At 57.4% G+C, this 13,934-nt stretch overlaps 1 protein-coding gene across 1 annotated transcript in view; it reads left to right on the top strand.

Annotated features, from left to right (window-relative positions):
- Positions 1 to 7,454, top strand: part of LOC117888938 (cytochrome P450 2C23-like) — a 9,185-nt gene extending 1,731 nt beyond the window's left edge. Inside the window, exons 3-9 of the mRNA XM_034792733.1 lie at positions 193 to 342; positions 817 to 977; positions 1,690 to 1,866; positions 2,827 to 2,968; positions 3,832 to 4,019; positions 4,764 to 4,905; positions 6,499 to 7,454. Of these exons, the coding sequence (XP_034648624.1) occupies positions 193 to 342; positions 817 to 977; positions 1,690 to 1,866; positions 2,827 to 2,968; positions 3,832 to 4,019; positions 4,764 to 4,905; positions 6,499 to 6,686 (1,148 nt within the window). The 3' untranslated portion in view covers positions 6,687 to 7,454. The remainder of the gene's footprint in view (positions 1 to 192; positions 343 to 816; positions 978 to 1,689; positions 1,867 to 2,826; positions 2,969 to 3,831; positions 4,020 to 4,763; positions 4,906 to 6,498) is intronic.
- Positions 7,455 to 13,934: the final 6,480 nt, after the last annotated feature.

The following is a 13,934-nucleotide window of genomic DNA, read 5'->3' as shown; positions in this document are numbered from 1 at the left end:
GTGGTTAGAGCCGGGGTGGGTGGGAAGTAGGACTCCTGGGTTCTCTCCCCAGCTCTGGGAGGGGAGTGGGGTCCAGTGGTTAGAGCCGGGGTGGGTGGGAAGTAGGACTCCTGGGTTCTATCCCAGCTCTGGAAGAGGAGCCGGGGCCTCTGTTAACGACATTAGATGACGTCCCCCCCGGTGCTGTGGCAGGATTCGTTAACACCAACGGAGAGCGCTGGAGGCAGCTGCGTCGGTTCACCCTCACCACCCTCCGGAACTTGGGCATGGGCAAGAGGCCGCTGGAGCAGCGGGTGCAGGAGGAGGCGCAGCACCTCGCCCAAGCTGTGGCTGACAAACAAGGTGAGCAGCGGCGTGCCTGATGCTGCCACACGGGCACAGAGCAGCAGCCCCCGCCAGTGAGCCTCGGGCACCCGACGGCGAGTCCTGGCAGCCCTGGCTCTGGAAGGGAAGTGTCTGAGAGTGGTTAGAGCAGGGAGCAGGAGCTGTCAGGACTCCAGCTGCAGGAGGGGAGTGGGGTCTAGTGGTTAGAGCAGGAGGGTCTGGGAGCCCGGACTCCTGGGTTCTCTCCCCAGCTGTGGGAAGGGAGTGGGGTCTAGTGGTTAGAACTGGGTGAGCTCGCAGTCCAGACTCCTGGGTTCTATCCCCAGCTCGGGGTGGGGCGGAGCCAGGACTCCTGGGTTCTATCCCAGCTCTGGGAGGGGAGTTGGGTCTAGTGGTTGGGGGAGGGGTGGTAGCCAGGACTCCTGGACGCTCTCTGGTCTTCCCATCTGGGGCTTGTTCCCTGCTGTCTGTTTCCCCCCCTCCCCGTCGCAGGGCACGCGTTCGACCCAGTGCCCGACCTCACCCGAGCCGTCGCCAACGTCATCTGCTCTGTGGTGATGGGGACCCGATTCAGCAGCGACAACGAGGAATTCCAGGAGCTCCAGCGTCTCATCATGTCCTACATGTGCTACTTCCGCTCCCTCCCGGCGCAGGTACCCAGGGGCCCAATGCTCCCAGCCCCAAACCACCAAACCAGCCGCTCGCTGGGCTGCGGCCCCCTCTCTCTGGGCACAGCCACTAGCCCATTCCTGCGGCCGGGACGTACCTTCAGCGGGTCGGGAATTCTTCGACAAACCGGTTTCCCCTTGGAAAACGCCGATTCCCCAGTGTGGGGAAAGGGCCCGTTTTGGTGAATTCCCCACTTCCGAAAAACTTGTCCCCTCCGGCGCGGACGGTTTTCGAAAGGAAAAAGTTCCAGGGTTTTGCGTCCACATGACTTTTCGCTGCCAAGCCTCTGTGAATTTGTCTCAAAAGCAAACGCAGACGAGGCGGGCACCGAAATGAACCTTTCGACGGCCCCGTGCCGGAATTTCTCTCGCCCCCGGTTTGGGTTTGTGAGGATTTGCGTGATATCCCGATTGAGGGCAGGACATTTTTTCCGCTGCTCACCAGAGGGGAAAGCCATTTCCCAGCCAGCTCTGCTCAGCAGCCTCCGGGGGGAAACTGAGGCAGCGAGGGGCGGTGCCTGGGCACCCGGACGCCCAGCAGATGAGTGGCAGCGGTGGGATGAGAACCCAGGGCTGCTGAATTCCAACCCAGTGCTTTACCCTCCCTTCTCCCTGCTTGCTATTAACCGTCACCCCCTCCTCCCCATCTCTGCCCATCTCTGCCCCATCTCTGTGCTCCCCCCCACCCCCCACGCAGCTGTACAATACCTTCCCGGGTATCGTGCACTTCCTGCCCGGCCAGCACTGGCGGATCTTCAGGGAATACAAGCGCTTCAGAGCCTTCATCCAGGCCCAGATGGAGTCCCACCGGCGCAGCCTGGACCCCAGCGCCCCCCGCGACCTCATCGACTACTTCTTCCTGCAGCAGGCCAAGGTGAGGGGCGTCCTGGGGGACAGGAGGAGTCAGCGGCAGAGGAGGGGACCGCGGCTGGAATTCAGTTCCATTGACTGGGGGGGTTGATGGGATCCTGCAGCTAGATCCCCATAGATACCCCTGCACCCCCTCCCCACACATGCCTCCGCCCACCCGGCCATCCCCATGGACACCCCTCAACCCACCCCAATCCCCATGGACACCCCTCAATCTACCCATCCCCCTGCCCATCCCCCATGGACACCCCTCAACCCACCCCCTCACCCATCCATCCCTATGGACACCCCTCAACCCACACACCCTCACCAATCCCGCCACACATCCTCCACCCATCCCCCTAGACACCCCTCAATCCACACACCCCACCAATCCTCCCACACACACCCCATCCATCCCCATGGACACCCCTCAACCCACCCACCCATCCCTATGAACACCCCTCAACCCACACAGCCCCACCCATGCCCCCACTCCCCTTCCTCCCAACCATGCCCCCCTTCTTTCCACCCCCCCACCCATCCCCATGGTCACCCCTCAACCCACCCATCCTCCACCCATCCCCACGGACACCTCTCAACCCAGACAACCCCCACTCCTGCACCCATCCCTCCAACCCCATGGAAACCCCTAAATCAACCCACCCCTGCATCCCCAGACCCCTCCATCCACCAACCCCTGCATCCCCAGACACACCCCTCTAGCTATCTAGCCAGTCACTGACTCTACTCGGCACCCTACTTGGGCTCAGGTCCTCTCGCCTCCAACTCAGATTCCTGCCCCGACGCTGGGTCCTCCCAGCCCCCTGGAGCCAGGCCGACCGTCCCTCCATCTCCCCATGGCCTGGGGCCGGGAGCTGGGCAGCGGTGGCTGGCGGGGGCGCCCCTTGCCCCGGGTTGCGGTGGCGGGGTGGGATTGTGCCTCACTGGGGTCCCATCCCCGTCCCCCTTGGCCCTGTGCTAGGAGCGAGGGAAGGAGCAGACGGAGTTTGAGGACCAGAACCTGCTGGCACTGGTCAGCTCCCTGTTCATCGCCGGCATAGAGACCACCAGCAACACCATCCAATTCGCCCTGCTGGTGATCGGCAAGTTCCCGGACGTGCAAGGTGGGTGCGAGCGGCCGAGACACGCTGGCTCCTTCCCAGGGTGCCGATAATCCCCAACGCTCCCTGCTGGGGGCACCCCGGCTGGCACCAGACAGACAGCTCCATCCTCAGGCAGCAGTAAAAGGCTCTCAAAAGGAGGGGGACCGCCCCCGCCCCTGAGGATCCCACCCTTCCATCCCTCGCATAGGGTGGCCACCCCAGTCAGGGTGAAGCAGATGCAAGGACCCTGCTCCCAGTCAGGGCCCAGAGGGGGCAGATAGGGGGCATGACCAGAGTGCCCTGCGCTGTGGCTATTCACTGACCCCCAGGACCCATAGGGGGCAGATCAGGGGCGTGGCCAGAGCACACTGCACTGTGGCAATTCTCTGCTCCCCCAGGGTCCATAGGGGGCGTCCTATGAATTAGAGCAGCCCTGAGGTTGCTCTGCATTACATCGGGCACTGGGCAAAGGGGAGAACAAAGGGGACTTACAGCCCCCGCCCCCATCCCAGTCCCCAAGGGCAGGGTGGAGGCCACAAGAACAGGGTCCAAGGAGCGAGAAGGAGGCATAGGGGAGGGGGTGCAGGGGCAGAGCCCCCAGCCAGGCGGGTGGGAGGGTAGAAGGAGGTAGGAGCTCTCCCCATCCCACCCCGTACCCCGAGCCATCATGGGGAGGCCAATCAACCTGGGGGAGGGCAGGAAAAGTGATGCAAAGCATCCTGGGAAATGTGTTGCTGTCTGGAACAGGGGGGCTGGCCATTGGGGGTGGGGAGAGACATTGGGGGGGATGGGTGAGAAGGGGAGGATGGAAGTGGGGGGGGACACACATGGGGGGGGAGCCCCCCCTTCCCTGGCATGCCAGGGCCACCTGTGTCTCCTTGCAGCGCGGGTACATGGGGAGCTGGACAGGGAGGTGGGCAGGGCTCGGCCCCCCGCCCTGGAGGACCGGCTACGGCTGCCCTACACCAATGCCGTGCTGCATGAACTCCAGCGCTACGTCGACGTGGTACCCACGAGCCTGCCGCACACCACCACCCGTCCCACCCCCTTCCGGGGGTACCTCATCCCACAGGTGAGACCCCCCCCCACACCCAGCCAGTGCTGGCCCCAATGCGGTGCGGGGGGTTCACTGGCCCAGGTCGAGCTGAGGAAATGCCACCCTGCCCCTTTATAACGTTCACTTCCCCAAGCTGCTGGGCCACTAAACTTCCCACCCCAGAGATGGCTGCATCTCAGCACCAAGCAAGGGACGCCTGGGCGAGCAGCTGCCCCGTCCCACCCCAGAGGTGGCTGCATTTCAGCGCCAAGCAAGGGACGCCTGGGCGAGCAGCTGCCCCGTCCCACCCCAGAGGTGGCTGCATCTCAGTGCCAAGCAAGGGATGCCTGGGCGAGCAGCTGCCCCGTTCCACCCCAGAGGTGGCTGCATCTCAGCGCCAAGCAAGGGACTCCTGGGCGAGGAGCCGCCCCGTCCCACCCCAGAGGTGGCTGCATCTCAGCGCCAAGCAAAGGACGCCTGGGCGAGGAGCTGCCCCGTTCCACCCCAGAGGTGGCTGCCTTTCAGTGGTGGGAGAAGGGATCCCCTACCCAGCTTGGCCATGAAATGTTACTCGGCCAGCATAGGAGCAGGACATCCCGGAGTCTCCTCCCCGCTCCGCTGTCCAGTGTGTGATCTAGGACCCATCCCTTACCTGCCCCGTGCCTCAGTTTCCCTCTTTGGGAAAGGGACATAGCAGGGGCTGTTATTTTCTTTCCACTCCTATTACTGTAAAATGCCTAAAACCTCGCGCTGTCGGTGTCTTGTCCCCGTCCACCCCAGGGTACGACCATCATCCCTCTCCTAGCCTCGGTGCACTTTGACCCAGCCAGCTGGGAGGCCCCGGAGGATTTTAACCCGGGTCATTTCTTAGATGAGAACGGAGCATTCAGGAAGAGAGACACGGCCATGCCGTTCTCTGCAGGTAATGTGGACACGGGTTCGCCTCCTCTCTCTCTCTCTCTCTCTCTCACACACACACACACACACACACACACACACACACACACGCATGCCTTGCCAGCCTCTCGCCTGACCTACAGCCAGGGGATTTCACGGGGTGACATCACTACTTCTGGGCTCAACGGGTAGTGATCAATGGCTCGATGTCTAGTTGGCAGCCGGTATCAAGGGGAGTGCCCCAGGGGTCGGCACTTGGGCCGGTTTTGTTCAACAGCTCCATTAATGATCTGGAGGATGGGATGAATTGCACCCTCAGCAAGTTCGCAGATGACACTAAACTGGGAGGAGAGGTATCTACACTGGAGGGTAGGGATAGAGACCAGAGTGACCTAGACAAATCGGAGGATTGGGACAAAAGAAACCTGATGAGGTTCAACAAGGACAAGTGCAGAGTCCTGCACTTAGGATGGAAGAATCCCATGTACCGCTACAGACTAGGGACCGAATGGCTAGGCAGCAGTTCTGCAGAAAAGGACCTAGGGGTTACAGTGGACGAGAAGCTGGATATGAGTCAGCAGTGTGCCCTTGTTGCCAAGAAGGCTAACGGCATTTTGGGCTGTATAAGTAGGGGCATTGCCAGCAGATCGAGGGACGTGATCATTCCCCTCTATTCGACAGTGGTGAGGCCTCATCTGGAGTACTGTGTCCAGTTTTGGGCCCCACACTACAAGAAGGATGTGGAAAAATTGGAAAGAGTCCAACGGAGGGCAATAAAAATGCTTATGGGGCTGGAGCCCATGACTTATGATGAGCGGCTGAGGGAACTGGGGTTAGTTAGTCTGCAGAAGAGAAGAACGAGGGGGGATTTGATAGCTGCTTTCAACTACCTGAGGGGGGGTTCCAAAGAGGATGGAGCTCGGCTGTTCTCAGTGGTGGCAGATGACAGAACAAGGAGCAATGATCTCAAGTTGCAGTGGGGGAGGTCCAGGTTGGATATTAGGAAACACTATTTCACTAGGAGGGTGGTGAAGCACTGGAATGGGTTCCCTAGGGAGGTGGTGGAATCTCCTTCCTTAGAGGTTTTTAAGGCCCGGCTTGACAAAGCCACGGCTGGGATGATTTAGTTGGGGTGGGTCGTGCTTTGAGCAGGAGGTTGGACTAGATACCTCCTGAGGTCCCTTCTAACCCGGCTCTTCTGTGATTCTACTGGGTCCTCCTCCGGGCACGTATGACAGAACACAGCAGCCCCCCGGGGCAGGGACTCAGGACACCTGGGTTCTATCCTCTGCTCTGCCGAGTGACCTGGGCCAAGTCGCTTCCCCGCTCTGTGCCTCAGTTTCCCCTCCCCCCATTGCCTGTTTCAACTGGGCGCTCGCTGGGGCAGGAGCTGCCTTCTAAAACTGCTGCTCCCCCCTGGAGAGGGGACTGAGAAGAGCCCCTAAAAGGCGCCGCGGGTTGGAGAAAAGGCGAGATGGAAAGAGATGGAGCGTCTCCGAAAGAGGCGACTTGCTCCTTCTCGGGGGCTGCTGCAGTTCTCAGCTGGGTGCTGGAGGCAGCCCCCGCATGGCCCGACGAGACCCAACTGACGGGCTTGTCATCTTGTCCCCCGCTCCAGGGAAGCGCGTGTGTCCCGGGGAAGGGCTGGCCAAGGCAGAGATCTTCCTGTTCATAACCACCCTGCTGCAGAGCTTCACCCTGGAGCTGCTCACGGACCCCGGGGCCATCGACTTGGCCTCGCTGCGGAGGGCTTTCCGCGGCCAGGGCCTCTCCTACAAGCTCCGTGCTGTCCCACGGCCAGTGTAGAGCGGGGCAGGGAGGGAAGGAGCCAGACCCAGATGTCTTCCATGCTGAGGTCAACCTGGAGTCACGTCAATGCCCTCTGGACCAGCTCCTGCCCTCATTCACACTGTGGTGCACATCCAGAGTCACTCTCCATTCACACCCATTCTCTCTCCATTCACACCAATGCTCCTGGAGCCAGATCCAGATTTCATTTACACTGGGGGAGGGAAATACTCCGCTGACTTCAGTGGAGTAGGAGCCAGAGTGGAATTGCAGTTACAGACGAGTGTAAATCCGGAACACCTTCCTGGATGGCAGCGGCGTCGCTCCGGAGTGACTGAGATCAGAATCTGCCTTTGTGAATTCACATCTACACACCCATGATGCACAGGCCAGCAAACAGTTGGACCATAGTGCTGTGGGGCCCAGCTGTTCAGGGTTGGAGCTTGGGCCTCTGAGTTCTAGTCCTGTCTCTACCACTGGCCTGCTTGGGCAAGTCACATCTCGGCTCTGTGCCTCAGTTTCCCCTCCTTAATAATTACCTAACCCCAATGATAATTAACCCTGGCACTGCTGGGCTGTGGTCAGCGCGTTTGAACCTGCTTTTTCCTGGTGCTGAATTCTTCTGGATGTGTTTCCCCGAGAGCCGTTCTCAGCGCTTGGCCATGGTTTCTGTCTCACGCATGCTGTCTGCCTGTAGCTCGCTTGTAGAAATGCCCTGGGGGTCTTTCTCAGAATTGCAGCTCACGCTTCCAGAAAATTGACTGACAGAATAAACGGAAGAAAAGACCAGAACGCTTGGCCATGTCTTTGTATGTTTCGTGGGCATCAATGAGACAAGGGGAAAGACAAACCGGTTAATATCAGGCATGTGGAAGGATGGGGGAGAGGGGGTGTCAGACTTTGGGTAACTCACTTCTTGTCTCTGGGCCTCAGTTTCCCATTGCCCATCCTGCGTCTCTCTCGTCAGTTTTTTAGAGGTGGGAACTCAGCACCAAGTGATCAGGGAAGCGGGTAGGGTGCTGGACGGGACTCAGGACACCTGGATTCTCTTCCAGCCAGTGAGCGACTGGACACATCCAGGCCCCACTGTGTGCCTCAGTTTCCCCTCCCACCCTTTGTCTATTGAGACTGTAAGCTCTTGGGGGGCTGGGGCTATCTCTCACTCTGTACCTGTGCAGGATTGGGCCAAACTCTCAACCGGGGCCGGTAGGTGCTACCGTAATACACCTAATAAACACCACCGCCTAGCACTTGTCAGCCGTGGATCTCAACGCGCTTTACAAACGAGGACTGTGGGGAAACTGAGGCATCGAGTAGGGGAAGCAAGTCACCCACGTTCCAGCGCCGTCCCCCGCACAGCACGTGCCTAGTAAAGAAAATCGCTCCCTGCCAAAGGGCCGAGAAGTGAAGCCCTGTCTTGGGTCAGAAATCGGCGTCTTTGAGACAGAGCCCGGTAATTTTCAATATAGCGAAAGGTTAAGCGTCGGCCGCCCTGTGGTTCTGCTGGGAGGCCGCGGCAGCGGCGGGTTTTTATGAACAACGTCGGGAAGGCGCGGACTCAAACGAGTGGGTGACACGAAATGAGATGTTTACTTTAGCGAGCGCTAAGCGATGCCGGCGGGGAATTGATTGCTGACGTGCAAGCGAGGGGCTGCTCATCGCAAAGGGCAATTGGAGCCTCGCGTTCGAGCTGATGAGCTCTCAATAAAAAGTGAGCATGCGGGGAAAACGATCTCGCTGACAGCTCGGCGCGACGCAGCCGCTCGATGGGCATCGCGAAAGCCGGAGGGACACGCGGCGGGGCTGAAAGTGATATTGATAGCATCACAGAGATGGGCATAGCAAGACCGTCCCCGTCCTTCCCCGTTCCCCCCCCACACACACACACAGCAGCCTGCTTTCGCTCCGCAAGAGGGGAGCCGGAGCAGAGATCGGGCAAGAGAAATTTATGATGAAATTAATGATCTGGATGATGGGATGGATTGCACCCTCAGCAAGTTTGCAGATGACACTAAACTGGGAGGAGTGGTAGATACGCTGGAGGGTGGGGATAGGATACAGAGACAAATTAGAGGATTGGGCCAAAAGAAATCTGATGTGGTTCAACAAGGACAAGTGCAGAGTCCTGCACTTAGGACAGAAGAATCCCATGCACTGCTACAGACTAGGGACCGAATGGCTAGGTAGCAGTTCTGCAGAAAAGGACCTGGGGGTCACAGTGGACGAGAAGCTGGATATGAGTCAACAGTGTGCCCTTGTTGCCAAGGAGGCTAATGGCATTTTGGGCTGTATAAGTAGGGGCATTGCCAGCAGATCGAGGAATGTGATGGTTCCCCTCTATTCGACATTGGTGAGGCCTCATCTGGAGTCCTGTGTCCAGTTTTGGGCCCCACACTACAAGAAGGATGTGGAAAAATTGGAAAGAGTCCAGCAGAGGGCAACAAAAATGATTAGGGGCTGGAGCACATGACTTATGAGGAGAGGCTGAGGGAACTGGGATTGTTTAGTCTCCAGAAGAGAAGAGTGAGGGGGGATTTGATAGCAGCCTTCAACTACCTGAAGGGGGGTTCCAAAGAGGATGGAGCTCGGCTGTTCTCAGTGGTGGCAGATGACAGAACAAGGAGCAATGGTCTCAAGTTGCAGTGGGGGAGGTTTAGGTTGGATATTAGGAAACACTATTTCACTAGGAGGGTGGTGAAGCACTGGAATGGGTTCCCTAGGGAGGTGGTGGAATCTCCTTCCTTAGAGGTTTTTAAGGCCCGGCTTGACAAAGCCCTGGCTGGGATGATTTAGTTGGGGTTGGTCCTGCTTTGAGCAGGGGGTTGGACTAGATACCTCCTGAGGTCCCTTCCAACCCTGATAGTCTATGATGAAATGAAGAGAGGTTGAAAAGAACAAGGCCGTTCCAGGAGAGAAGAAATCAGAAGGAACGTGGCTAGAGGCGTGTACAATCCAGAAAGGTAGCCGAGTGCCCCTGTTGGCTCGGATTATTGTCAAACAAGGCCCTGATCACTGGTTAGAGTCGTGGGCTGTCCAGGGAAATTGAAAGGCAACTGATCGAAGGACCACACCGTTAACCTGTGGAACTCACCGCCACAAGATGTCACTGAGGCAGAGAGCTGGTATCCTCAGGACTGCACTGTGGGGCAACTTCCTGATCACTCCCACCCTGCTGGCAGATAGAGCAGGCTTATGTCCTTGCTGCGCCATGCACAGCACGGGAGGTAGAAGCAAGAGCTACACATGTACCTAGATAGCAGGGTCACCCATAGGTATGTCAGGGAGGATAAAAATGTATCAGGAACAGACACACTCCTAGGAGGGAGGCACTGGACAGAGCACTGGTCTGGGACTCGGGACACCTGGGTTCTAGTCCACTGGTTTGCTGGGCAACCTTGGGCCACTCACTCCCCCCCCGTGCCTCAGTTTCCCCCATCTGTAAAATGGGGATATTGATACCAGCCTCTTTTGTAAAGTGCTTTGAGATCTCCCTGCTGCTACGAGCAAGGGATTATTATTAGCTGGGCAAGAACTACCCTGTAGGCAGGTTTTGCAAGATTTGAAACCGACATTCGTCCCTCCAGAATGGGGTTCTGTCTCCTGGAAAGCAGGGACCCCAGAAAAGGTTTAGTGATCATGGCAGACAAGCAGCTCCACATGAGGTCCCCGGGTGGCGCTGGGGCTAGCAGAGCCGATGCGGTCCTGGGATGTATACGTGAGGGTAGCGAGGGGATTTCACCTCTGTGTACAACCTTGATGAGACCAATACTGGGCTAATGTGACCAGCTCTGGGGGCCGTGTTTTCAAGCGGACGTTGAAAGCTGGTGAGGGGGCAGGGCAGAGCCACAAAAATTCTTTGAGGGCGGGAGAAATTGCCCGGCAGGGAGAGACTTTAGGAGGTCAGTCAAAGAGAAGAGTCAGAGAGGTAAGTCAATCCCGATGTCTAAACACCTCCACGGGGGGAAACCTATCAGAGACTAAAACCGCCCTTCAGTCGCGCCAATGGCTGGACGCCAAACCCAGCCAGATTCCTGCTGGAAATCAAGCCGCGATTTTTCACAGTGCGGGCGATTAACCGTTGCAATGAACACGGCGGGGAAGGGGTGAATTCTCCATCTCTGGAGTCAGATCCCGGCTGGCTGCCTGTCTGGAGGACGTGCGTTAGCCAAACTCAGCACCAAGGGATCGGAATGAAAGTCTCTGATCGGTTCCATGGGTCAGACACTAGGAGATCCAACAGTCCCTTCATGCCTTACAAATCTACCCGCCTAGAAAGGAAGACTCTGGCATCAGGTGCATTTCCTGCCTTCCTGCTCTGGGATTTATAGACATTTCTTTTTGAAACCAAATGATACGGACCAAATCTTGGACCCCTTCTGGCCTTCTGTCACGGAGTCCCCGGGCAATGCCGCCAGTCAGGACTCTGGGGGAGTCTTCCCTCTCGGAGCAGACTGTCTTCAGGCAAGAAGTCACCTTCCTGGGTCTGACCGTGGAGCATTCAGCATATGCCCCTCCGTGCGCTTCCCACAGTGAGTCCGCCCAGGCGGGGTCCTGGGGAAGCCAGAGGGTCCTGCACCCCCACTCTGCAGTCAGACGGGACTCTCAGCCAGCCAGTAAAACAGAGGTTTATTAGATGACAGGAACAGGGTCTAAAACAGAGCTTGTAGGTACAGAGAACAGGACCCCTCAGCCGGATCCATTTTGGGGGGGGGGCAGCGAGCCAGACAACCCCGTCTGCCCTCACTCCCCGTCCTCAGCCAGCTCCAAACTGACTCACCCTCCAGCCCCTCCTCTCTGGCCTTTGTCTCTTTCCTGGGCCAGGAGGTCACCTGATCTCTTTGTTCTCGAACCTTTAGCTATGCCCTTGCAGGGGGGAAGGGCCCCGGCCATTAGTTGCCAGGAGACAGAGTGTTGGCCATTTATGCACACTGGCCTTTATCCCACCACCTAGAGACTTAAGAAATGCATAGGGGAAACTGAGGCACCCCTACAGTATTCAGAGGAAACATTAAGAACAGTCCCACTTCGTCACACCTTCAAACCTCTGAATTGATTCATCAGGCCCAGCTCCTCCAATGGCCCATCTCTGACAGCGGCTGGTCCCAGGTGCTTCAAAGGACTCCTGTCCCTCTCTCGGCCTGCGGCCAGGAGTTCCCCAGGCTAATTTGGCCTGGGTGTTTAAAAAACAAAACAAAACAGCTCTTCCTTCCATCAACTTCAATCTGGCCATGTCTGGGTGGGGACAGTTTACCAGTTTAGAGGCAACTATTTCCTTCAGATTTTCTGTTTTTAATCTCTGTTGGGATGTTATTGGTTTGGGGTGGGGGATTTTAGGGGGGCTGGTTTTGGGGGGAGCGGGGTTAGGTTGTTTTGTTGTTTAAGTTTACAAAAAAAAATAAAAATCTACATCTCAGGCCTGTTTTACTGGGCATCTTCCCCTTCGGATGCCAGATGGTTCCCGATTCCACTGAAAAGCCCTTTTGATGGGTGCTGCAGGGCCCCCTGCTGGCGGTTCCCACACCCTGCAGCTTAGGACACAGCACAGGTGACAAAGGGACCCAGCTGTTCTCTGGGTCCTTGGCTGGGTGGTTTCTGCTTTAGACGTTTCGAAATGGGGCCAGGTTGACTCATTAGAGGAGCCACAAACCAAGGCTGAAACTCACTGGGGCAGGGACTGTCTTTCTGGTCTGGGTTTGTACAGCACCTGATACAGCAGGATCCTGGCTACTGTCATATACCTAGTAGCAACAAAAATGTACAGCACCTGGCACAATGTGGGTCTAGGCCATGACCGGGGTGCCTAAGAGCTACCATAATACCCCTATCAGTCAATATTTGTTCTTCCAATAATTTATATCCCACATGCAGAAAAATATAATCTCAGATCGCTCAGATATTCCCAAACTTCCCGGATTCCAGAAGATCCCGCACTTTTGCTAGGGCCTGGACATGGATTTTCTGCCACGTTGAGCTGGGGCCTGGAAGTCGGGGGTTGAAATGGCCAAGGACTGTATAACAGAGGCTTGGTGGGGTGGGACATAATGCGTGACAGAGACCCAGCTCCGGGGAATGCACCCAAACCTATCCATGCAGGAAACTCTGAGCGAGGTGTGAGTGTGCTGCTTCCCAGTCCTTGTATTAGAACCCAGGAGTCCTGGCTCCAGCCCCCCCTCCCACTCTAACCACTAAACCACACTCCCCTCCCAGAGCTGGGGATAGAACCCAGGAGTCCTGGCTCCCAGCCCCCTTCCCACTCTAACCACTAGATCCCACTCTCCTCCCACAACTGGGGACAAAACCCAGGAGTCCTGGCTCCCAGCCCCGCTCCCGCTCCAACCACTAAACCACACTCCCCTCCCAGAGCTGGGGATAGAACCCAGGAGTCCTGGCGCCCAGCCCCCCCTGTTCTAACCACTGGACCCCACTCCCCTCCCAGGGCTGGGAATAAACCCAGCAGTCTAGGCCCCCCACTCCCACTTTAACTAGTAGGCCCTGCTCTCTCCCAGAGCTGAAATTCGAACCCAGCAGTCCTAGCTCCCAATCTTCTGCACTGACCACTAGATCTTGCTGCCCCCTGGAGCTGGGAGAACCCAGGAGTCCTGGCTCTCAACCTTCAGTGCCGGCTGCTGTTCCACCCCCCTTCCTGATATAAAGCATCTCCTGGATCTGTATAAAGTAGAGCTGACGCACAAAACTGGCCCCTGGCATCCGGACCCTAATTTCATGTCCAATTCCTGGTCCCTATCAGAGGCCAAACCCATCCCCACCCCTCCGAACCTCAGATCTCCCGGCACCTCTGGCCCAAACAAGCGGGGCCTGGCCCCAGCTGCCGCGGCTCAAACTCTGGCCAACCTGCCTCCAGCACCTTGCTGACTTGGCATCAGCAGAAAGTTTTCTCGTGTGCCCCCGACAGACTTGAGCCCCCGTGACTCCCGCCGGTTCGGTGCAAACCAGAGCGAAAACCACCCAGCAAAGCAAACTCGACCTGGGATTTCGTGAGCAAGGGGAAAGTCCTTTTTAGTTCTTCCTGGCGTGGTTTCCTATTGGTCGAGACCTCATGTCCACAGGGGCAAGCTTATGCTAACATTGTACAAAACCTCTCCAAATCTTACGTCACTTAGCCAGGATACCACCTAGAGTTTCCTCTCCAAAAGATCATTCCCCTGCAACCCGGCCTGCTTGCACACCCCTGCCCAACCTTTCCATTTTCTCTTTCCAAACGGGCACCAAAAGCAAAACCATGTTTTCTTTTTGCAAGGTTACAAA

The sequence above is a fragment of the Trachemys scripta genome, chromosome 16, assembly GCF_013100865.1.
Source record: "Trachemys scripta elegans isolate TJP31775 chromosome 16, CAS_Tse_1.0, whole genome shotgun sequence".
Classification (NCBI taxonomy): domain Eukaryota; kingdom Metazoa; phylum Chordata; order Testudines; family Emydidae; genus Trachemys; species Trachemys scripta.
Note: the sequence above shows the minus strand (reverse complement) of the source record. Positions and strands in the feature narration are given on the sequence as shown.